This window comes from Cephus cinctus, unplaced genomic scaffold, assembly GCF_000341935.2.
Source record: "Cephus cinctus unplaced genomic scaffold, Ccin1 Ccin1_scaffold0462, whole genome shotgun sequence".
In the NCBI taxonomy this organism is placed as follows: domain Eukaryota; kingdom Metazoa; phylum Arthropoda; class Insecta; order Hymenoptera; family Cephidae; genus Cephus; species Cephus cinctus.
In genome coordinates this window covers 1,200,957-1,226,779 of record NW_014333138.1, presented here as the reverse complement: position 1 = coordinate 1,226,779, position 25,823 = coordinate 1,200,957, and the positions used below count along the sequence as shown (strand labels likewise).

Here is a 25,823-nt window from a genome sequence, read left to right as displayed (position 1 = left end):
AAACTCTGCACAGTAGAAACTAACGTCTTTTTTGTTCAATACGGTTCAATGCATAAGTTCCGTTTAACTATGCTATTAGCCAATCAGACACTTGTATTTCGAAGATAAACGGAGTTTATGCATCGAACCGCGTTGAAGAAAACGGGCTTAAGCCATATTCAACAAACGTAAGTTCCTGTTAACCAATGGTACAACACGTTCAGAGGAATTCACGTTGTGCTACAGGTGGAGAATTGTATTTGAACATTTGTTTAACAAGGATCCAGTTACTGTCGATGAACTCGTGTTGGAACGATTACTGTCGCACCAATGGTGCAATGCGTCTATAGGAATTCTCATTTTGTTATTGGTCTAGAGTTTGCGTTCGAACGCGCGTTTGATGAGTGTGACTGGGCCCTGACTGGACTAGCAATGTGAACTTTCAGCGAAGTTGGTAATGCTTAGTAACTAAAAATCTCATGATGAAAAACTGGAGGCACGTTGCAATCAGTTCTATTTCTTTGTTACGAATTGCCATTATCATTTTGAATTGGAGAAAACTGAGTCTTGCTGTGAATTTATATAGACACACAATTCCTAAAATTGACGGTAATGTATGACAATAACTTTTAGAATATTGAAATTGAAATAGGTATAGTATTTTTGTTCCCATTTAATATACTTTATAAAAAGTTTGAAAGTACTTTGACTGATATTTAAAATGTATATTATATCGTGGCTGATTGCTATGCTTTCTTATTCATTTTCTTGGCATTAGTTAAATTGTTATGCATTAATTTTGTAGTTTGTTTTATAGTGAATTAACCATGCAAATTTTTTGTGGAAAAAAAAATAAAAAAATAAAAAAATTTTTTTACATTAAAAAATATATTACAGACTACTAATGATATATTTTTTAAAATAATCATTATATATTTATAGATTTGTGAAAATACTGAATAAATACTTTTATTTATTTTTAGATTTCATCGACAACGTGTATGACAAAAAAATCATATAATGGAGGACTCAAACAAAGGGCCTCGGCCCCCTGGCCAAAGAACTAAGCTAAGTCTTTTGGATCTTATGAAGATGAAGAAAGCAGGAACCTCACAAGATTCTACTCTTTTGAGTTTGCAAATGCCTGGGACATCGCAATCTACAGAGCAATCCACATTGCCATTAATTGGCCGTGGACGTGCAACTTTGACACATTTACAAGAACAAAGTGCTGATATTGCATCTGTGGGACGAGGATTCAGTTCCCCAAACATATTGTCTCCATCAAGAAGTATTGCCTCACCAGAGTTACCCCAAGCACTTCCTAAAGTTGGTCGTGGCAGGGCCTCTGTGCTCGGCATGAAACAATCTCTTATGTATGTCTCCAAGCATATTTATTTATATATCTAAAACATGTTTCCTAATACTTGTTTAATATTTATAGAACAACGGCTGCCTCTGTAAGTGAAACGCAACTTCCACAAGGTCGAAAGTTGCAGTCTTCAGTTGATGTTGGACATTTAACTACTCATTTACCACAACTTTCTCTAAGCACTACTGAATCTCTTACACAGTCTGAACCAATATCTCGACAAGGAGAAGCTGGCACAGTGTATGTATTTCAGTTTAACTATAGAAAGGCAAAGTTTTAATAATGAAATATTTTTATTATATTTATGATGGTATGATGTTTTGAATTTATGTCATCAGGAATATGTTTTTAGTAGCGGAATTTCCACAGTTTATAAGAGTATTGATCAGTTTTTAAAAATTCAGTTTTTTGTATAATCTGGTATAACAAATATTTTTATAGTATGATATCTGGTCCTTATCTTGTAACATTTATTTGTTACTTGATCTATCATATTTTTTCAATTATTACTCTGTATAGTACTCACATTCCATTTTCAGACTTTTTCAGTACTTTTTATCTGATTTCAGAATAGAAATGACTGCTAATCACATAAATCTGGTTCAAGAACCTGATCGTGGATTATTTCAATACGAAGTAACTTTTGCACCAAATATTGATTCTCGTCCTTTACGAACGAAATTGTTAAATCAGCACTTGGCAGAGCTTGGTGGTGTAAAAACATTCGACGGAGCCATTTTGTTCGTGCCAAAAAAATTGAAACAAGACGTAAGTAATTAATATATAATATTAACCGTCAAAGTTTGAGTTTGATCTATCTCAAGTTGAATGAGAAAAAAAAGAATAAAAACAATAATATGAGTGGTGCTAGAATTTGTCAAGTATCATGCTTATGAATAAGACGAAGGAACAAGACGTTTTTATTGTATACATTTCTTAAAACTTGCAATAGTGTAATTTTTCATGTTTTTAGAGAATGATCTTTTCATCTCTTCATCCGGATGGTTCAACGGTGATCCTGACACTCATTTACAAAAAGGAACAAAGCGTGAGCGAGAACATTCAGTTCTATAATATTCTTATAGGCAAAATTATGTATGCGTTGAAATTAGTGCGTATTGGACGTCAAAACTTTAATCCGAGAGCTGCTCATGCTGTGCCACAACACAGACTGGAATTATGGCCAGGTTATGTTACAGCAGTGAATGAATATGAAGGAGGTTTAAAACTTTGTCTGGATGCTACTCATAGAGTGATGCGTACAGATACTGTACGTGATTTAATGTAAGTAAACAAAAGTAGAACAAGAATAGGTGTAGCCTCAATGGCGATTATGGTTGTATTCAGCAGAAATACCGGCGAGGGCCAAGGAATATTATACGAGTTATTTAATTATGAATATTGCAAAAATTGTAAAAATGTATTTGCTGCTTGAGCTTTATTTCTGATGACCATAGTATATGATAGACGCCAAGTCGTCAACAAACTTCAATGCTTTGTATTATGTTTCACAGGAAGGATACGTATAATAAATCGCCACATAATTTCCGAGATACTGTAACTGTAGAAGTAGTGGGTATGACTGTATTAACCCGCTATAACAACAGGACATATCATATCGATGATATAGACTGGAATAAAAGTCCCAAATTTGAATTTGAATCTAAAGATAACACAAAAACATCCTTAATACAATACTATAAAACGCATTGGAATTTGGATATAAAGGATCATAACCAGCCTTTGCTTGTACATAGGGCAAAAACTAGAACTAATACAGGCGAGGTATAATCATTTACTTTTGAAATTTTTAATACTATTTTATGTTGTCATTAATATTATGATAAATTTGTATATTATTTTTCTTAATGAAATATGAAATTTTAAGTATATATAACTAATTTTTAATATAACTAATATAACTAATTTTTGTCGCAAACAGGAAGTCGAAAATCTGGTCTTATTAATTCCCGAATTCTGTTACTTAGCCGGATTAACGGATAAAATTCGATCAGATTTTCGTATAATGAGAGATCTTGCATCAGTGACTAGAGTTAGTCCAGAGGGCCGCCGCGATGTCATCCATCGTTTCATAAACGAAGTGCAGAATAATGAAGTCACACGAAAATTGCTTAGTGATTGGGGACTGCGACTCGAGAATAATACTGTGAATATAAACGGAAGAGTATTGCCCCGCGAGAAAATTACTTTTGGAAACAAAAATTCTGATTTCGTACCAGAAAACGCAGATTGGACTTCAATGACGATAAGAAAACCCGCACTTAGATCTGTTAGTTAAAAATACATTGACATGTATCAACATATTTTTTCTATCACCGCTTAAATATTTTATTCGCTTTCAGGTGAGCATGCGCAGTTGGTGTTTGATTTTCACCGGAAAGGATTCCTCGATATGTAAAGATTTTCTGGTAATGCTGAAAAAAGTTGGCATGAATATGTCATTAAATATCGCTGACCCAAAAATAATTCAATTGGAAAATGACAGGACGGAAAATTATTTAAGAGAACTACGTAGGAATATCAACCCGAATGTTGACATTGTTGTTGCAGTGTGTCCCAGTATACGCAATGACCGATATGCAGCGATTAAGAAGTAAACTTAACCATCAGTTTTTATCTCACGGGAAAATTTTGAAACATGTATTACTCCTCCATTTACAGGTTGTGCTGCGTTGAAATGCCGATTGCTTCCCAAGTTATTGTCACAAAGACAATCTCACGTAAGGATAAATTGAAAGGAGTTTCAGAAAAGATTGCACTGCAAATGAATTGCAAGCTTGGAGGTGCACTCTGGGCGTTACATATTCCATTTGTACGTATTTCGCATATATATATTTATCTACTATTCTTTGTAATTAATTTTAACCCATTTTAATATTGTGTTCCAGGAAAACTTGATGGTATGCGGTATTGATGTATTTCATGCTGGCGAAGGAAAATCATCCCACGGAAGTGTAGCGGGATTTGTTGCTAGTTTAGATAAACATTTAACTACGTGGTATTCAAAAGTTTGCATTCAAACTCCGCGTCAGGAGCTAATCGATTTACTTAAAGTGTGCTTAGTGGCTGCGGTTAATAAGTACGAAAAGGTATTGAACTAAAATTATTCCTCTTTGTTGAAGGAGGTCACGTTTTAATTCGTTCATCATAAATTTCAGACAAACAGTCGGTATCCTGATAGAATCGTCATGTATCGTGATGGTGTCGGAGATGGGCAGCTCGATACAGTATCTCGTTACGAGGTGAACCAGCTGGAAACAGCTTTCAGTTTAATTTATCCTGATTACAAACCAAAAATGAACGTGGTTGTAGTACAGAAGCGGATTAATACACGTCTCTTCAGAAAAGTTGTAAGTATTATATCAAGAGACTCGATAGAGTTTCAGCCCAAAATTTTTCTGTAACTATGATAGCTATCTCAAAAAGTTGCATATTACTAGCCGTACTATTGAACTTATACAAATTATAAAATATTACTGGATTATAATACCTAATATTTATGTGATGCATAATCCTGCTTTTTTTTTCAAAATTTGTAATAATTAACATGGAACTTCTATAAGGAATGATTGATAATTGATAGAAAAGTTCTATAGTTGTTTTTGTTTGATACATTTTCATTAGATATCTGAGTAATTGGTTTTAAGGATTACATGTGTGACTTCACTGTGTGTGACCCGTATATGGCAAAAAACTCCTGCCACCACTGTGTATGGCTTTATACGGTTATCTAAAAAAGAAGAGTTTACTCCGATTCTTATAAAAGTGGGTATCCTAAGGCTTTTAAGGTCGTAGAATTCAAATCTGAGAACAGAATTTCAAAATTCAAAATGGCGGATCCCCTTAGACCTTCTGAAAAGTCTCATGCTTGTAAAGAGAAATTGCACTACTGATGTTAAGAAAGATACAGAGTCGCCAGTCATCTATCATAGCGGCCATTCATGCCTCGTGGTGACAAATGAAAAAGATATCTTGATGCAATTTACCAAATACTTCGAATATATATAATTTGATTAGTCACCTCAAAAAGCCTCGAGATATCAATTTTTATACAAACCCAATGATTATAAAATTTTTGATCTGCCATATTGGATCCACCATTTTGAGTTTATAAATTTAAATACCAAATTCTAATTCAGAGATCCCAAAAAACTGAATCATACAATCAATAAATGAATCCGAGGACTCTTTTTCCATACATTAGTAGGAAGACAACTTGATTTTTGTTACACTGCGAAAGGGTTAACCAAAAAGTAGGCACTTGAGGTGTCTCGTACACTCCAAATTCAATGCTTTTTAAATGGAAAACAAAACCGTGCGACCATTCCCGGCTTAAAGGACTTATATTGTTATATATAATTTTTTTTAAGGAATCCCGGTTAGACAATCCTTTACCTGGAACGATCGTGGATAGCGAAGTGACTCGTCGAAACTGGTACGATTTTTTCCTTGTTTCACCATATACTCGTCAGGGTACGGTAACACCAACTCATTACATTGTTATTCATGATGGAATAAAATTGAAACCCGACTACATGCAAAGATTGACATACAAACTCTGTCATCTGTATTATAACTGGCCTGGAACTATTCGAGTACCCGCCCCGTGTCAATATGCACACAAACTTGCGTATCTCGTGGGACAAAGTATTCAAATGGAACCCAATGAATGCTTGGCGGATAAACTCTATTTCCTTTAAGTTCTGCCTACCTTTGGCGTTGTTCTTTAAATTCTTTCTCATCTACATAACACAAGTTTCTTACCAATTCTAGTTGAAACTTAAATAATATATTTTGACAAAAATACAATATTATATAAATTATAGATAAGTAGTCGCAAATTATTAGAATTTTGTTCTAATTAAGGTGCGTTTGACTATCAATGAATCACGTTGATTTACTTTGGCTCATGCTGATATTTTGGAAACGAAGTATTATTAATTTTTGTTAATGTAATTCATATATTTGTCATATCGCATAAAACTATGTTTCCTATTATTGTATAACTGTTATTATATAACATTGGAGAAATTTGTTAGACGTAAATGTGTTCACTAATAAGTGTAAGCTCAAACGAGAACCGTAATTAAGAAACACGTGGTTTATTCATTGGACGACTTATGCTATTTGACTGGAATGGCAGATAGCATTCCACATTTCATTATTACCATTCAATCATTAAATAATAATTCATATTAAAAATATTTTTGCTAAGGGTATTGTAATGAACGATCTCATACAACCTTTGTTATTAAGCATACAAGTTAGAATTGTAATACAATTTAGTTAGTACACCAAAGTTCCTGTAGTAAATAGATATGGAAAGTATTAAAAATGTTGAGATTAAGAAATTTATATTCCTTATTTGTAATAAATAAAGTATATCTGCATAAACTAGATGTTTTTGTATGACAATCTTTTTTTTTAGTTTCATTTGAGATGTCTGTATAAAACACTCGAATATCGAAAATACATTATACAGACTCGCAAATCAATATTACTGACCTCTCACACACTCTTCAGGAAATATGTATTGCTTTCGCTAATTATTGTACGATATAGTTGGTCCAAATTAACAAATATGATACAAAATTATTCGATATACGAATTCAAATCATTTTCACGATCTTTACATATTATAGTAATATATAAAAAGGTATCTTTTTAGCCATCAAAAAAGTTATACGTAACATTTTCTGGACGTCCTTTGGATATTGTTTAGATATATTGCTACCTGGGAAATTAAGAAAAATTCATATGTAATACAACTGATTGTGAGTGATTCCACGTGTAACTCAGAAAAGAGAAATTTTTATGAATCATTGCGACCAGTCCACACATTACAGGATTATCGTTTGAAATGTGATTAAGAAAAAACGCAAAAACGATATAAAGAAAGTAATACCTAATGAAACCAATAGCTTTTGAGGGAGTTAAGGTAGGAAAATGAATATTGAAGGAGGACCGAATGCTATTAAGATGCTATTGTAAAGAGGAAACAAATGTAAAGAAATGACATCGAAAGGAGTCACCAAGAAATCAGAGAGCAACTGACGTATGTATGTGACATGTGGCCGCAGTCGGGTGTGTTTTGCGTAGCTTCGTTCGTAGTGTGCTCAGGTGTGTTGGGTGTGTTGCTTCGTAGAGCGCGGGAGGAGTTGAAGAGAAGAGGAGCGAAATGATCAGGGCGGGCTAGGAGGAGGAAGAGGGTAGCGAACGTGTAGGAAGTATCGTGTATATCGTCAGGTTGGCGGCGTATCGTGTATCGCGTATCGAGTCGTCGCCATTCGAACGGTTGGCGCCTGCGTACAGCTTGTTTACAACTGCGGAGCTTACCATACACATGACCTTTCCAAGATGGACACGAACGCCTATTTTATTGCATAGCGTGCCGTTGAAAAATCATCGTTTAACACGCAGCCTGAGGGTCGAAGTGTGTTGCAGGTGTGCGTATGAAGACATTTGCCACAAGTGAACATCAAGACAAGAGTAGGTTCTGATATTAATCACAAGTGCAAATAAATTACTCTATATTTGTGTCCGAATTTTTCGATTCGGGCAGATGTGAGCGCAGTGTATATACTTGCGTGCAAGAGACTCGACAGCATCCAACCAGCTCTTTATGAACTTGCTGAACTGATCAAGCTAATTAAACTTACCTTGTTACCAGTGTTTTCGCGTGTGCGTCAAATTTTCTTCATGAGTTATACCAGCAATTTGCGCTATATCGCAAAATGTGACTTTACTACTGGAACACCTCTGGTGTTTTGCTGCTGGTTCCTATTGCGCATGAAAAATTCTTCTACCCTTGGCACCAGCTTATTTGCTCTATAAGTGGACTTTTACGTTTTTACTTTGTGCCACGGATTCCTCAACTGATCAGCTGCTTAAATTCACAAAAAATCACGATGCTGCGAACTGGATTTCATTATTGACTATCATGGCGTATGGGCTACGACGATTATGGTGACCTGCACTGTTTATCCATGATACTACATACCCATTTTAAAGCTTTAATGTCAAAATATTTTTAAAACGTGATACATGATCATCATTCTTCAGATGTCTGGAGTTCACCTAAGAAACTTGCTGTACTACTACATCATAGAACTGTGAATTTCATATGCAAATACTTTGTATATGATTATGTGCTCCGATTTATAACTTTAAATTGTGAAAAGGGATAATTGGAGATGTCTCAATGATCATTGTGTTTAATGAAAGATAACGGTTGAATGTGGACTTCGATATAGATTGTATGATCACAATAGTTTTGATTTTTTGTTGTCTTTGATAATCCTCTATTTTATATCTCTATTCAAATCATTTCATTGAGCTTGTAATGCTTTATGGACTTTGGATAGTTTCTACATAAGGTTGAGTCTATTAGGGCAAGTTGGGATGTTTGAATGCTTTGCATTTAACTTAAAATTTGATCCTTGATACAATTACTCACAACAAATGAAACAACTTTCCAATTGAAATTCATCAACTACTTGGGCTGTTCAAAGCTGCAAATAGTATTTGCCAACTCTAAATACTTTATTATATATAAACCTTAAAATCATATGTTAGTTTTTAAATAATCATTGTAAAGTAATTAAAACATTTTAATGGTTCTATTAAACTAGGGCTGCAACATTGCAGATTAGAAAAGAAAACAATTCAGGCACATTTACGTGCTACATAAATGGTACAATATACCAGGGAGCAACATTGCTCCTGTTATCTGCAAAAACGGGTTTCTTAACTATTGTGGCAATGTCATGCGGCAGAGGCCTGGTCTCTCCATCAGGAGGACCAATTGTTCGTGCTGGACATCTTCGAAAGTTAAAGACACTTAAAAAGAAATATTTTGTGTTACGTGGTGAAGTACCAGGGTACCCAGCGTGCTTGGAATATTACGATAGTAAGAAAAAGTTTGAAAACAGACAGCCACCTAAACGCAGCATATCCTTACACAGCTGCTTCAATATCAACAAACGTGTTGATACTAAACATAAACATGTTATTGCTCTTTACACAAAGGATGAATGTTTTTCTTTAATCCTTGATAATGAAAAGGATCTTGATGACTGGTTAAAACCTATGCTACGACTCAGTGGAGATGTTCCAGATGGAGAACAACCAAGGCCAACTTTTGGTATGATTTGTATTTGTTATTACAATATTTTAAAAGAACATTTTTATTTTCCCATTTCATTATTAATTGTGTTAAAATCTTGTTTACAGTAGATTGTACTATTTTAGTTCCATTTTGTTTTGTAAAATGTAAAAATAAATTATATATTATTTAAATAGAAATTACTTCAAAGAAATTATTGTTTCAATATGATATGCAATTATCATAGTTTAATCAAGTATAGTAACATCAATTTGTTAATTCGTTTTTAAGGCAATTCAACCATTGATATACAACCGCTACATAATGAAAGAAAGTTGTGTTATATGCGAATCTTAATTTTGAAAATCGTAGCAATTCTATTTGATATTCATTAAGTATTTGTAATATCCTATGCATAACCCACAAATGTAATCCACATCTATAGTTTCGATATTACTACATACCATATATACCATTCATCCACAAAAGCGTGACAAACAATTGTGAGTGCAAAACTTTGAATGATTTGTCCTTATAAATTCTTTTCATTACATTGAGTTTAACGAAAAGCCATTCCGCTCAGTAAATATTTGAGAATGTGTAACATAATACTATTAAATAATTCGATATCTTTTCAGAACACATCTGGCAAGTGACAATGCAGAAGAAGGGACTGGGCGAACGCAAAAATATTCATGGACCTTATAGACTGTGCTTGACCGACCGAACATTAAGTCTAGTAAAAATTGGGACAAAGGACAATGCCGATTCTATTGAATTCATGGTAAGTTTATTAATTTAAGTAGATATTTCTTTTTCAATACAAAAAGTGTTCAAGCAAAGTTGTACATTCTGAGCTAACTTTTGAGTATTGAATAATTCAATAACAATGTTTATGTAAGCACTCAATTTCAATGATTATAACGTGAATGTGCGAACAGTGATAGACAAATAGGTTGATTCGTGTCAATATTTTAATATTTCTTCTTGGAAGAAGGCAGTATATATGATTAAACTAGCCGGAAGTGAACATGGACTGTGATTATTGCATTGAGATGTTTTTCAGCGAGCGTTAGAGTTTTAAGTGGTGATTATCGCACAATGTATGAATCATGTTTTCGTTGCAAAACATCGTTGACTTTAAATTATCGAGTATGTATGGTTTGATTTCCAGCTTGATTACTTAATTAAAAAAAAATGATGTTAAATATTATCAAAAATCTGCAGGAGTTACTTTTGGACTATGAAATTTTATAAACTCATCTTTAATATTCACATACACAAAAGTTTAAAGGAAAAAGAATATTTTTAAAGCAATATTGAGATTGTTAAACTTTGATAATAGGACGCAGATATAAAATGCTAGAAATGCCAAGACTTTTATAGTTTATGTGAATTCTTTGTTACCTTAAACACACTAAAGTATAATAGGCAATAAAATTTCTTTGCGATCGAATCTACGCTCAAAATAAAAAAGTAGTGTCAACTCTGGTATGTTTTATTTTTTTAAATCTTATATTCTTATTATTTTGACTGAATTTTATATATATATATATATTTCTTATATATATATATATATATATTTCTTCAAGGTTTTATATATATTTCTATTTAGGAGTACATAGTTTCTTCAAGAAATATAAGCAGTACAGCTATGTAATCTGACGTTGAATGATCTCTATGTGTAATATTTCGGTGAAGTAGAAACTCAAACAAAATCGGTATCTTATTTGTATCCTATGAACATATATCTTTAAGGAAAACTAAGTTATTTTGTTTTCAAAGTGGAATGATACCCAGTGACTGTTGTCAATTCGTTAAATGTACGTTCTAGTCTCGATTAACGAATCCCTAAACCACCTAGTCTATCATCCATCATAAAATAACAAAAGGTAACAAATATGTACCTTGGCGGTTATGAATGAAATTTTCCAGGTTTTTATCTTTTTGCGTTGAGATAAGAGAAGTGGGTGGTAAAATATAATAACTATACGAAGATTATTATAGCACTGTTATAACGCAATACAGTACGCTAATGTATCGGTGTTTCCGTATTTTGTAAAATCATGGGTGTGTCCTATTAAACGATATTTACCCTTGACCTTGATTTTAACAGAATATATAATCTATTGCTCAAACAATAAATACTTGGAGATCATAGATTCTCTTTGCTGTTTTTTGCTCCACGAGTTCAATGTGCTTTTTGACAGTTCAAAAACATTGCAACTCTTAACAAATCACAAGTGACTTTCCCTAAACCCACGGAAATATATACCAAGAATAGAACAATAAAATATATTTCGGCGCAAAACCATCCACACGCATGTTTTTTATCCGAAAATCTATGCAGATTCTCGTGTGGCTTGCTATAGACTTCATTGTTTTCAATCTGTCAAAGAAACACATTGAACTCGTTGACCAACTGTACTTTGAAATAGTGATGCTGATTTGAATATACTATAATAAATTGTACGTATGACATTTACTTATCAATATTCTTTGTACTATAAACTAATGTGTTTACGACGGTTTGAAATTGTACAAACAAAATTAAAATAGTTACCGTATGTCGTGAAGGATTATTACGCGAAATTAATTAGACTCTTGAAGACTAATAACTCTTGGGAGTACGTAAATACGAGATACGTATTTATTGACCATCTTGTCTTCTTGTAATACTTCTAATTAATTTATTTTTTTTGTGTGTCAATTACTTTGTTATTTTGCTTTTCCATAATGAGCGACACTAAGTTTTACTTTTAGTAAGATAATGAATTTATATAATATCGCAATTATTTACAGAAACGTTAATTCATTTAAAAAAATTAATTCATTTTTTAGTTGAACTGCATAAGACGATGTGGTTACATGGATCGAATCTTCTACATGGAGGTGGGCAGATCGGCCGTAACGGGCGGTGGTGAATTCTGGATGGAGGCTGAAGACAACAATATTGCTCACAACATGCATGCAGCAATTTTAAATGCCATGAGCAATTCGAGTAGCAGCAAAGACGAAGTGGGACCGCGTCAAAGAGGGCGCAGCTCATCCGCTAACGAAGCGAGTAAACCAATTTCTGTTATTCAACGTCGAAACACCGGCCATAAGTTTCATGGTTTTTCACCTTTGGGTAAGCGAGGATATATTTATTATTTTGTACGCTTATATATTTTATCTGAAACGTAGCGAATATCGGTTATGGTTCGTCGCGGAGCACATTGTATATAATACATTTAAAAAATTTTTAGATTACTAGCGCCTGCGAGCTTTTTTCATTTAGTTTAGTTGTAGCTTCGTTAGTGTTTTTCTATTCATTAATTTTCTCTAATTGATTTTTATTAATATTCCATTCTGTGATTCTTAACCTTCTTATACCCGCGCATTGGTCTGTCAGACCGACGATTTACGTTTGCCTTGTTTTTTTTTTTTTTTTTAAACGGAAAACGTTTTACACATTCCCATCTAATAGTAAACTCAATTTTATGATGATATTTTACTAAATAACATACTAAAATAGCCCTAGAACTTTCGATCTCACCCAACCGTGCGCGGGTACATGTGTTACACTATTTGACGCGGGTATACGAAGGTTAATTATAACAACTTTGATATGATAGCACGTAAATCCATTGGTAACTAGAAAGATGGTAGAGATGACTTATAATTCCGCCATAATCGAGTTTTTTTTAATTAGTAGACTAGGCCAAAACTTTAATATGGCGGAGTTGTGGGAATTGTTTTTATGTGCTATTACTCTTTTTTTTTTTTTGTTAGTTGGAAACTGCAATTCCGCTTGCAGTGTGATACTTCGTTAATCATTACTTGTATATTTTGGAACATATTTGATACAAATTTTGATGCGCACTGTACAATTACAAAATGACATGCTCTAAACTGGTAACTTGTTCGCCTTGTTTTAAAATATGATTTCAACTATTATTTTTTTGTACATTCAGATTCTTTGTTTATTCAAACAATGTTTGTAACACATGTACGTAAACGGATATATGGATCAAGCGTTTTTTGTGTTACAAACTTCCATAGAAATGATAAGATAACAGGATACCACGTTTACAACAGTCAATTGTAGATATGTAGGTACCAACATATAAAAACGGTGAGTACATGATTAATTGAATGTCTCACTGTATCATTTTGACTTGTGTAACACGTATGAGTTTTTTCTCTGGCTTGTAATTTCATGCATTCAATTGTATATTCGTACCAGAATTGTGTCGTCAAATCCTTCAATGCCTCTCATTTATAATTCTTTAGACTTTACATTAACATGCCAAGTTTTAATATTGATTACTATAAATGGGGGAAGATAATTAGTATAACAATATTTATATCTTGTGCTAAAATTAATAGTTAGGCTAGAAGTTTGAACAAAAAATATAAACATTTGTATGAGTTGACACTCAGCAGTTCTTGTTTGAATGATTCGTCTACATCATATTGTATGTTATCCAATAGATTTTAGTTGATACAATATCTTGAACTGCTAATCCTTTTTAGCTATGAAAAAATGGAGTTCACATAATAATTGTTATAGGGCTTAAAGATAGTAAAAAAAAAATCGAAATAATTTATCTTATCGAAGGCAAATAATATTTTTCAATATATTCCGCTTCGTGCCGGACTATAACCTCTTGCGATGACCGCACGCTTTCTCATATCGATGAATAGCACGTAATACACGTGGGTTGCGGGCTTTACAGAGGAACAGAAGACGCACAAGGAGCAGGTGGATCCAATGCGGGAGCAGATCGTCCCTGTCTCTGCCCCTTCACAGAGTAATCAATCACAGAGTACCTTCTCTTCCAATACACTCATGGGTCTGTTTTCTCTCATAAGAGTTCTTTCTCTATCTCTTCTTCTCTTTCTTTCTATATCTGCTGTTTATTTTCTTCTCTTGCTTCTCCTTATTTGACTTCGAGATAGTCCTCAGATCCGTTCACGATATACGCCCAAATATTGTTTGTATGCATTTTTCTTTACCAATATTCTCTTAACGGCGGCTAATAACGACGATGAATAATTGAACCGCTACTTTTGGATATATCCAGAAACTGAAATAAAAACAAAATTACACAAAGTTACCTTTTAGTCGACCAACCTAGGCAAACGCGTGACTCTTGGACGGATGAATGTTATTTAGTTCGCTGGTTTACGCTCCCGTTTGTTGGAAACCTATTGCTGAATGGTGATGAACTGTTTGTTGCATCTAATTTTTTGGAGCGTGAACCAACGTTCAACTGAAAATTCTACTCTACTATAAGCGTTTATGGACTTGGTGCTTTAAGAATTGTTGGAGGTGTGTCTGTCGCATACTACACACGTGTCATCAGAGATACTGTTGACTCTTTCTCAGTACTCTGTTTGCTTACGTTATTTTCGAGATTAATTTTCCTTCACTCTCAGTCATTTTAGTGAATCACGCAACTAACAAGTTGCGATAGCGTGAATTATTTTTCTACGATGCTTAATCAAAAAGATATCTAATGATATTTACATCGTAATTCAAAATTGATTCACATACAACTTCGATGTTTCGATTTTTATGGTTAAAGTGTGCTGAGAATATGTAGTTGCAAATAATATATTTTCGTCGTAGAAAAATTAGCAAAATCTTTTATTTTCATGGTAGTTTTTTAAATTTCTGATCGATTTCGGTTTATCGTTTAGTGCCACTGTAGCTTTCTAAAGGGAGCGTATATGATTGCACGAGTAGTTTTCGGAATCAATGGTTCATCTTCAGTTGAAATGCTTCTTCAATTTCTGGTCTTGAAAAGATTCTTACATTACGAGGATATCATATCTCATTTGGGAAGCTTATTGAATATCTTGGTCTGGAAAAGGTTGGTTTGGTCTGTGCATAAAGGGGCATCGCGACAGTGAGCTCTGTGGTTTACAGTTCTCGGCGCATCAGGACCTGAGCCTTCGACGGAGCCTACCACAGGGAGTGCAGCAATGAATGCTAACGCTACTGTCAATCGGCGTCGTCACTCAGTAGCCACTCATCCCCATTCTGCTACTAATTCCCAATCCATTCATCTCACGACGACAACCATCATAGCCACCACAACAGCCACAACCACCACCACCACCACCACCACCGTCAATATCACCACCATTACTACCACCACCACCGCCACAACTGTTGCGAACGCTACATCTCACCAGAGAACCCTGTCGCTGCCCTTAGCCGCAATAGTTATCGGTCAAACTCAATCATCCAAAAGATCTGTTTTACGCTGTACGTATTTTCATTTCATCCCGACATACCTTCTATCCACATTTTTCTCTTTAGATTCACATTTCCACTATACTTTATTCTTCGTTGCCCTTCAGTTCTATTTCATCGTCAAACACCCATCCATACCCCTACCCATCCATAGGGGAAAATTGTCAAAGACCACATAGCGAGTAACACGTAAAAATGAATTCCATCTCAGACACCTTTTCCCTACATACAATTTGTCCATTTGCTATATGTTATTTCTTTGTTGGCTGCCTTATAATTTGTCTATCAATATTTTATATGTATGTCTTAATATTGGTTGTCACGGTCGCCGATGCACATAAATGTTTGCAGCGAAATACATAATACGTCATTGCATACAATTCCAGAATGAACAGCGAATCGCAAGCTCGCCTGTCAGAAAAGACTCGGGAAATTTAATAATTGAAACAGAAAACTGGCGATTGGATTGATCGATATTGTTGATCTTGGCGATCCAACCCAGTCAGTATTATCTGTTTACAATGATTGGCACTTACCAGTTTATTGCTGAATCAATCGTTTGCCCCTACTAGTTGTCTCGCAGGTCAAAATTTATGTTTTAGGGCATCTATTTGCCGCTGGGATCATTGCCCAATGCTTGACATGGCATATACTTCATTTACATGTGTATTAATATTTGCGGGCATATCTTTATAAATCTAATTCATCTACTAACCATCGCTATGCTGGAATGACGGTCTCTGCTTTCGACTGCTTGAAAAATTTTATGTGGAAATAGCTAATCTATATTTTTCCAGGTACGAACATCCGAGATAGATGCGACAGTTTACCATCGAGGGCTCGCACAACGAGCGAAGGTCATCCGACGTCCGTTTTGGGCCATCCCAGAGCACCTCATTTGGTACCACATGTACCCAGACCTCAGTCGATCTATGGAAGAGGACTTTCCTATTCGCCACCGGTGTCTTCGATGCCGATAAGTCCTGCTTCTGGGGCTTGTTCCACGGACTCTGCGGGATCCTCGCTCTCTATGGACGATGGCGCCGAGAATATCCTAGAGGAAGCTCCAACCTCTAGGTATGGCCATTCTCTCACCCCGGATGAACCCGTCATTCTGGAAGAAAATGGAGATGATTATGCTCCATGGTCAACCAGACACCAGCATCATAAATACTCGCCTAACTTCAAGTCCCATTCGCCTTCCCAGGTAAGTATTTTGTGCTCTCGGATATATTTTTCTCTCTTCATTATTAAGGCCTCGCCTCTTTTTCTAAAGCATTGGTTTTTACGTTAGCCTAATCTTATTTTTCTTTTATTATTTCAAAAGGAAAAACACGTGAGTGTTTTCTTCGTCAATACGCATCAGTCTCATCATTATACAGGATATCTCAAAGGGAATGAATTTCAGTGGCAGAAGTGCAATTTTGGAGCGACTACAGTCCCGTCTCCCTAATTTGGAACTTTCTAATTTTCTGCCTCTCCTCGAACTTTGCCAGGATTGGCTTCTCTACTTACAGATGCGACGAGCACAGCGTAGACGCAACTGTGTTATTAAGCGCGCTAGGTTATAACCTCTCTTATCCTGTTCTAGTCGGGAAAATTGCTGAGGCTGCACAGTAGAATCAAAATCTTTTTGAGAAATGTTTTTTTCAAAGATTAATCGTGGATGGACTTTAACTTGTCTTCCCATCCCCTGTGGCTCCGCAGAACACATATCTCATTATCTTATTCATTAAATTTTCTAATGATATTTGACCTGGGAATATCTTGTCTCCTGATGCTCTGTTAATACAGTTCTGCTGCTGAGTTCAGTTTACTTTACGACAACCTGTTATGATTTTCCATGGAGGGATATCGTTAGGCGCCCTAAAAATGGCGCCGAATAGGGTGCACTTTTTGTCGGATCTATATGTATGTGGTATATGCCAAATCTTATTCTAATATTGACATGACGTTGGTCGATACACTTTTATAAATGACTTATTGGCATAATTTTTCTCACGTAACTGCACATTCTGGATGGACTATCAAAAATAATAAAAAATAACCAAAATAATTGTAAAGTATTTTGAATTATCCGTATTCGGTCTATGGAAAATCGATGCTTTGAAAACGATGTACTTAGTTTTAAATCAGAAGTTAGTTACGGTTGTAATGATCCTAAACATTGACAGCAGAGTTCCTATGTGGACATGTACAGCCCGTGCAGTTCAAGCCCCGGGCGTGGTGGGGCTTACATGACCATGAGTCCTGCAACAACTGTTCACTCGCACTCGAGAGCATCTTCTCTGGTTGAAGAGTCGAACACTCTTCCCGACGGCTATGTGCACATGGCACCTGTCGGCGATGATGGCTACGTCGACATGGATCCTGTGAATGGACACAATGGTCATTTTCCTGACGATATGTCTCAACATGGTGGCAGTAGTTGCTCCGTCACGTCGGGTACGCCTAGTACTGATCTTAGGTTTTCAGAGTATCACCTTGATAAAGTCACTAGCTTCCTGGCACCTGGAGAAGATCTCCAAGCAAGGCCGACCAGGGCGTATTCTGTGGGATCGAGACCAGAACCAACTAATAGACATCGTAAAAACAGGTACTTTTTAGGATTATGTAACATGTTCCGTGGCGGACCAATTTTTTGTTACTTTCCGATCAGGCAACGTGGGGCGTATAAGACCCACGCGGCACGGAACGTTTTAATACAAAAATTATCCTATTAGTAAAATATTGTACTATCAGCCAAACTTATAGTTTGTTTAGATCTTGCAAATCAAAGTAATAGATAGGGTGGAGTCATGAATACCTTCTAGAATATTAGGGAATATATAGGTCATCTTTTAAGATGAAAAGAGTGAAACTTTTTTTTTTACAAAATATGAAAGGAGTTATTGTTGTACGCGTAAACAGTGTAAGTTATAAATCATAGGAGTAAAGGACAGGTTTATGGTTTAGGATGGAGTTCCGCCTAGCAATTCTCAATAATACAAAAATAATATAAAAGCAATTACTCAGCTTTAAAGAAAATACGTTTCCTCACAATAGATACATAATTGTGAAATAAGGACTAAATAATTTGTCTTATATCTCAAGCGGGAATAAATGAAGTTACCATTATGAATTTCCATTCTGAATGCGATAAGGAAAATTTTAGCAATGCTCGAAATTCAACATTGCGTTAAACAATTCGGTTGTTTATAAATGTAGCATAATCCAACCTAACCTAGGAAATGCTGGACTATAACCAAACAGTGCAGTACACCAGGCATTTACATTGTATTTCATTTAGATGTGGGATCTGTGACCTAATTTGTATAGAGGATAGCTTGTTTACTAAAGATCATGCTTTGGTTTTTATTGCGAAGATTACTAGTATTAGTGAAAATTCATTAAATTAATATTCAAGTTTATAACGATGTACAGCACTGCAAAGATAAGCGTTTTATGAACTGTGTTATTACCTATCCTTTCTATGGCGGACATTTTTTAAACATTTACAACTGTTTTGTTATTCCCACGTATCCCAACATTTAGAACAAAACATTTTTGTTTAAAATGTAAAACACTGAAATTTGCAGTAAAGACACTATGTTACCGGAAATTTTACATATACAGGGGCGTGTTACAGTGGTTCACTTCATTCACATTAACTTCATGGCGCCTTTCTAGCTATTTAGGAAAGTACTTCCGAATGTCTGTTCACATTATTTATCGACCCATTTTGTTCGGGGTGTCCATATGGAATGTCATTTTTTTCAAATTATTTAACAGTTTAATAGAACCACATTACTTGTGGATACCACTAATAATATGTTGAATCTTTCTTGTTTATAATAGATCGTTACCTTGCGCTGCTATGTATATTGTATAGTACAAAAAAAAAGTAACTCATAGAGCTGAAACTAATTGCAATTTTTCAAATTGTTCCAGATTAGATATAGCGGCGCAGGAAGCAAGTAGAGTTCGTGCCTTTTCTGTAGGAAGTCGCTCGAAGAGGCCAGAAATTGCAAGACTGGCTAGCGTCGTTACGGCACCTCTACATGTCAGTTGTGAAAACTCGAGTAACAATAAATCGAACTCAGCACCTCTGCTATCCAGTTCTTGGGGTCACAATTCCGGATGTTCCGGTGCATCGGAACGCATGGAAGATCTCATGGAATTAGATTTCACTCGGCCTGGAATTCCTACGACTCTCTCGTCGCCACCCTCCTCTTACTCACAATCACAATCACAATCGCAATCGCAATCACAATCGCAATTGCAGACGCACTCATATTCCACTGCCTCCGATACCAGTTCCTACGTTGATATGTCACCTGGACAACCGCCACATTCAACCACTGCCCCTTATGTTGATATGAGCGGCATTAATAAGGTATACGTTATATATATTAAACTGTTTTCAGTTAGAGTCAAAGAAAAATTTGTATTTAACAGAAATAGTTTTAATTTTTTTTAAACATACAGCAGCTTGCGCTTTCATTGACACTAAAAGTTCTCTCTATCTAATACATATGTAGGGCAGCTAATAAATGTTGCATAAACGGTACGCAGGAACATGCTATGCGGCACTATGCTCATGTCAGAAGTGTTAGTAAGTCATATTTTTGAGACTGCTTTTTATCAGCTCCATGAGTCCACACGTAAAATATTTTTTTTTTAAATTGGAAATAGTCAATTCTTTAGGTTACACGTGGCTTTATATAAAATTTGCATGGCACAGCACGATGTGTGTGTGTTAAGTCTCAAATATATATTAAACTATAAGAATTAAAAATAAGTTACTCTTCTGTATCAAGTAATTCGCTATTATGTACCAAATAATGTAACTTCACTATATTATGGCGATTCTTAGATGTTACCAACTTATTGCATTGATTCTGTACATCGATTCCCTCCGCCCGTATGGTATATAGTAGAATTATTAAAGTGGGAAGCGAGAAAGCTATTTTTATAATTAGTATTATTTTTTTATCTTGAATTAATTCCTACGGGTCTTATACAACAAAAAAGCTTGTTTTAGGATTAAAAAGTTTTATTTTTAGAAATAACATTCATAAAAAATATATTTTCGGACATATCAAATTGGAATAGAGAACACAATTACGCCTGCTTCATGGTTTTGACAATTGTCTCCAATGTACTCAGTCAGCTTCCTTGTCACAAGACAGACGATGTTCGTTCAATATCTTAATCCATTTAAGAGGAAACTAGTTAGACAAATTTATTGAAACAAACGACTATAAAATTTGTCTCGTTTCTCATATTATCACACTATATCTATTTAGTTTTTTCTTGGACCTACAATGACTGCACCAGCTCCATTAAGTCTATCTCAGTCTCTCTCTTCCTCGTGTGATAGTAAAGAACACATAAACCGAATAGAGCTAGTGTAGTCCAATTGAAAAAGACATTCAGGATTGATTAAATAGCAGTCATCTGTTTATTTATAATAGAAAATAATTTCGTATAAAATGTTTACAGCTTTTTTGTTTACATTCCAGGCCAATAGAAACAACAATAACAATACTACCACTGCCAATCACAATCATAATCATAGCCACGCACCAGCGTCGGTTTCTATCTTAAAACCGGTAATTACAACTTTGAAACCGGTGGAGGAAGCAGAAGGTCCTTATATGCGGATGACTGGCATGGATTGGTCTCGCACTGGAACCAGTCCTAAACAAGCTCCTTCCCCTGCCCAGGAGGATTATATTCAGATGAAAGGTCCACCAGGTAATATTTTAATACCATTTGTCTTTCAATTCCACGTAAGCTACTTCATTACGTATTAATAAATCGTAAATTGATTACGTCTCTCGGATATCGTGTTTCTATATATTGAAAAAATATTTAATGGGGAGATATACAAATTTCGATTATTTCTATGTAATCTAGGAGGAACGAGGACAGCACCTGTGGATCTGCCTCAGCCACGACCTCCTCCTGAAGGTTACGTGGAAATGTCATTTAAGGCTCGCCCTGAGCAGGATTACATAAACATGAATATGGGAATAAATTTACGTAATTATCCGAGACCTCGAGGTGGCAGCCGTAAAGAAAAATCGCGTTCTCAGCCAATAGCGATTCAGGCCAGCAGCAATTCAACGAAAACCCCGAATTTCTTACCACTCAATGGTAGTCCAATGTCTGAAAGCTTAGGGAGTACACCAGCATCACCACCCAGGGCCACACCGACGGGCTCTACATCGACGATTTTTCCGTTTTCTTTAAACAGTCCTCAATCACCCATGAAACCTTTTTTCTTTCAAGCAGAATCGATTAAACCATCGACAAGCGAATCATCTTCGAGTAGCGAATATGCGGTTATGAGAGCAAGAAAAGTCTCGGTGCCGAGTCCAATTCCTATTCCAATGGAGAATTCCGAGAGTAATATACCAACTGCAATGGTCAAGGATACATCGCGAATAATATCGACGGGATCATCGTCTTTGGTTTCGCAGGACCACTCTTTGAGTCCACTTTCAAAGAGACTATCGGACTTAAGTGTGAGTAAGCCAAGACTGGTTACTGCTTCTCCGGCAACAAGTCCGACGCCCCCGGGATTTAAGTCAAACCAAGCGAAATCAGCATCGCCAAAGATGTTTGACGACACTCCTACTCCGACACCAACGCCAACACCAACCCCAACTCCGACGCCCAGTCCACTGGACAATGAAGGCTATGAAAAACTACAACCAGGCGCGACACTTCTTCATTATGCCAGTTTAGACTTGCCGGAAGTTGGGGGTATACCACCTGTTTCGCCAGCCGCTGTTCAAGAAGGTTTCAACTATGCGGAGATTGACTTCGCTAAGCTTAAACAGAATTAAATGTCCTCTGATTGTCATCGTAACTTCTTCAGAGTTCGAATCGTCGAGAGTATTGTCAATTCCACTAGTTCGAATTCTCTCTCTCTCTCCCCCCTCTTTCTCTTTCTTTCGGAAAATACTCTTACTCAAAGCTACGGCTCAGTGGATTCATTGGTCTAATACTGAAATATATCAATGGATCAGGTCTAAAGTACGGCTGCTAGTTTCCGTAATGGAAAGATTTTTACCTTCGAAGAGTCGCTCTTATTGAACCAGCGATCTATGTTATTGAAAATATCATCAGTTATTCGTTGTTCTCGGTATCTGTTGTGAAAACTGATGAGTTGGTGGACAAATGTATATACTTTTCAGTTTAAGTGAACAGGAATTATTTTAGAAAGTGCATACTTACCTTTGGGGTATTAGAAGTTATTTAAATCTAACTCTTCAACAACCGAACGTTTTTTTACTTTGCGGCAAGGCATAATGAGGAGAAAATTTTTAATCCGCGTACAGTGCTGCGTTGACGTTAGTGCATGGGCCTGAACGTTGTGACAGTGTCGTCCTATTTATATTTGAAATAGGACGACGAATAATTTCACCATTTTCACCTTTGTAACTATGATTTGTATCTCTTGGTTCGCTACAGTTTCCTCAAAAACGTGAAGTAGGAGTATTTAGCTCCTCCCATCCCTTCCTTAATGATGCACTAACACACAGTCTTAGCATCGGAAGATAAAATGCCATTGACCAATTGCCCATCTGAGTTCCTTTGGGGTAAACGCTGACGTTCGGGCATTAAAGAATTAAGGTCTTCACAGAGTACGTGATTGCGGTGGCGGTTGCGATTTTTCCAATCACATCAAAACCGTAATGTCCCGTCGCCGCTAAAATGTTAATGCAGATGTCAGTTGAATTGGGAGCTTTCGACAGGAGTTTCTCAGTAATTTTAACCATTTAGAATCTGTTGTGTATAAGATGAAATAAGGCGACATGCGGTACACGGGTTAACCGGAAAAGGGCCAACCGGACCGCTGTGTTCTGTAGGAAGATTCTACTAGTTATAACGCTATCCCTTGTTTTCATATGTTACGGCTGACAATGGTCGCCGTCGCCACTGCGATCGCGAATGCTATGGTCTGTGGGGGCCTTTACGGACATGTCGCTCTGCAAAAATATTAAATATGAATAAGAGAATATGAACTTTGAAACGCTATGAAAAAAGGCCGATGTCTCGTGAAGATTAGCCTCTAGACCGCCGCACTTTTTTCGATATATTTAAGTGATATAAAGGGTTAGTCACGGGAAACGTACAAGCTGAAGTTGACAAATGGGTGATTTCATCAAAACAATGTAATACAAAGAAATGAAATATTACGTCATAACATTATTAACATGATGAGCTTAAGAAGTTTTCATTTATTTAACAAGGTCACACTGCCTCGACTAACGGAATCGTTCAATTGCGACGAAATTGATACGTTTGTAGTGAATAACCCTGTATAATTTATTTGAATAAGCAAAAATGTTTAGAAACTCGTTCCGCATATATATAAAGATGTTCGGAGGTTTAGAGGTTAAAAAGTCACGACAAATTACATTTTTTATTATTTTATAAACAGAAATGTTCATTGCTTTTGTTCTGTAAATATAAAAAGTCATTTTCCTGCAGCCTAAAGAAATTTTTGCGAAGGAATTTTTTCAATTTGCCGTTCAGTCAGTATCCACCCGGTATGTAAGAACATAACAACAAGAGTTAGCAAAATTTATTTGTAAGCAAACGTGCGTAACGATACACTTTTAGAAAGAATCTGTAAGGGAGACGTAATGTGATTGGGATTATTGACAAAAGCATCTATTTAAGTGTAGAAATTGATGTTCAATAGAAGATATATTACATGCATGTTCACACGGAAGATTCTATAAAATTAATTAAATTCAACGAACCTCAAAATGAAGGAATTAATAAATTCAGGACTGTCAAATGATCAAATTTCGTTAATCGTATAGTGTATTCATCTCTCCGCTTGCAGCTATAATGTAGAAAACATTTTAATTCGTGAACCGCTATCTGTCCTTAGTGTAACTCTACGTCATTGCAATAGTAGTTACAAAAGCGATTGTACATATAAAGTATTTCCGATGCTTCACGAGTGTGTTCGCTCTGGGAATATTGCAATGAATCAATTGAACATTTTTAAATGTGGGTAAACTTAGCATTCGATTAAAAAGTCTAATAAATTTAGATAAGGTTTAAAAGAAAATTTGAATTATATTCAAGAATCATAATCAGAAACAGACCGATAAAATTTAAGCATTTGTAATTTATGAAATGGAGCCAATAACTAAATATCTAATAAAAACATGAAAAATATGTTTATTATTAGTAAGTTTTTAAATGATATTTCGTGAAAACTAATCGAACTTGCTATAACATCTTTATTAGTAAACAATTAACATGAATAATTTTCTGCATTCAAGAATTGAAGATGGGCACGTAGCTTTTATGTTTCATTCAGATAATTAGTTCATTTGCGTAGATCGGCATTATTTTCAGGCCTTTGCATTTCCAGTAATGGGATTTTATTTTTACAGATTTTTTACTTCTAACATTTAGAGTCTCGTAAGGCAATCATATATTGTTTTTAATGAATTGTGTGGCAATGTGTAAATGTTCAGGTATGATTATTGTTGCAGAAAGTGAAGATCAGTTTTATGTAGTTATTTGTAAATATCTTTTTCGCAAAACTGTGTGTAGAAGAAGTGAAGATAAATCTCAATTATGAAAAGGACTACAATTATCATTAAGTATGATTATTATTCACTTCAGACATCGATAGCCATAATCACAATAACTTTACAATGCCTGTACCTACATTTTTTGTTTTCTTTACATTTTATGACTCCTAGAAATCTGATCAAATAATTCTGTCTGAAAGAATGATGTTGTGATTAAGTGCTTGCAATTATTTGCAAGAAACAATTTGAAAGTCTGAATTATTATTACTCTGATTGTTTAAAAGTTATCAATATTTAGAGTAGTTACATTTATTGTATCTTCTTTAAAACAATTTATGTTGAACTTTCAACGGATAATAGTTACATTGGCACGCTATTTTGACAAAAATGTTTTTCTTAACAACATATTATCCCAAGCGTATTACGTTCTCCTGAACAGTTTATTTTTTATCAAAAGTCTAATTCGTACGAACAACTTTAATTTAGGAATAGACATTGCTGTCCGACTTATATTATTTGTCCTTTCTTGTTAAATAAACATATATA

The 25,823-nt window shown here is 35.3% G+C and overlaps 2 protein-coding genes across 12 annotated transcripts; both read left to right on the top strand.

The window, feature by feature from the left end:
- The first annotated feature begins 429 nt into the window (after nucleotides 1-429).
- On the top strand, nucleotides 430-6,769 carry LOC107268003 (piwi-like protein Ago3). 3 transcript variants are annotated; one of them, XM_015740283.2, is made up of 12 exons: nucleotides 430-588; nucleotides 963-1,355; nucleotides 1,424-1,591; nucleotides 1,921-2,119; nucleotides 2,325-2,635; nucleotides 2,866-3,136; nucleotides 3,294-3,641; nucleotides 3,715-3,965; nucleotides 4,034-4,184; nucleotides 4,261-4,461; nucleotides 4,531-4,722; nucleotides 5,743-6,769. In XM_015740283.2, exons 2-12 carry the CDS (start codon nucleotides 1,000-1,002, stop codon nucleotides 6,070-6,072), a joined length of 2,778 nt encoding a protein of 925 aa, XP_015595769.1. In that variant the 5' UTR covers nucleotides 430-588; nucleotides 963-999; the 3' UTR covers nucleotides 6,073-6,769. The 3 variants fall into 3 exon arrangements, with proteins under 3 accessions (XP_015595769.1, XP_024940997.1, XP_015595770.1); XM_025085229.1 differs by lacking the exon at nucleotides 5,743-6,769 and adding an exon at nucleotides 4,997-5,728; XM_015740284.2 differs by lacking the exons at nucleotides 430-588; nucleotides 963-1,355 and having other exon boundaries at nucleotides 1,453-1,591; nucleotides 1,926-2,119.
- Nucleotides 6,770-7,461: 692 nt separating this feature from the next.
- LOC107268002 (insulin receptor substrate 1-B) lies at nucleotides 7,462-25,293 on the top strand. Of its 9 annotated transcripts, none has more exons than XM_025085220.1 (12): nucleotides 7,462-8,338; nucleotides 9,004-9,515; nucleotides 10,115-10,260; nucleotides 12,318-12,606; nucleotides 14,198-14,314; nucleotides 15,394-15,735; nucleotides 16,521-16,930; nucleotides 17,051-17,059; nucleotides 17,901-18,319; nucleotides 19,654-20,098; nucleotides 21,228-21,462; nucleotides 21,625-25,293. In XM_025085220.1, exons 1-12 carry the CDS (start codon nucleotides 8,313-8,315, stop codon nucleotides 22,557-22,559), a joined length of 3,885 nt encoding a protein of 1,294 aa, XP_024940988.1. In that variant the 5' UTR covers nucleotides 7,462-8,312; the 3' UTR covers nucleotides 22,560-25,293. The 9 variants fall into 9 exon arrangements, with proteins under 9 accessions (XP_024940988.1, XP_024940990.1, XP_024940989.1 ...); XM_025085222.1 differs by having other exon boundaries at nucleotides 7,463-8,338; nucleotides 14,198-14,272; XM_025085226.1 differs by having other exon boundaries at nucleotides 7,465-7,861.
- The last annotated feature ends 530 nt before the right edge of the window (nucleotides 25,294-25,823 follow it).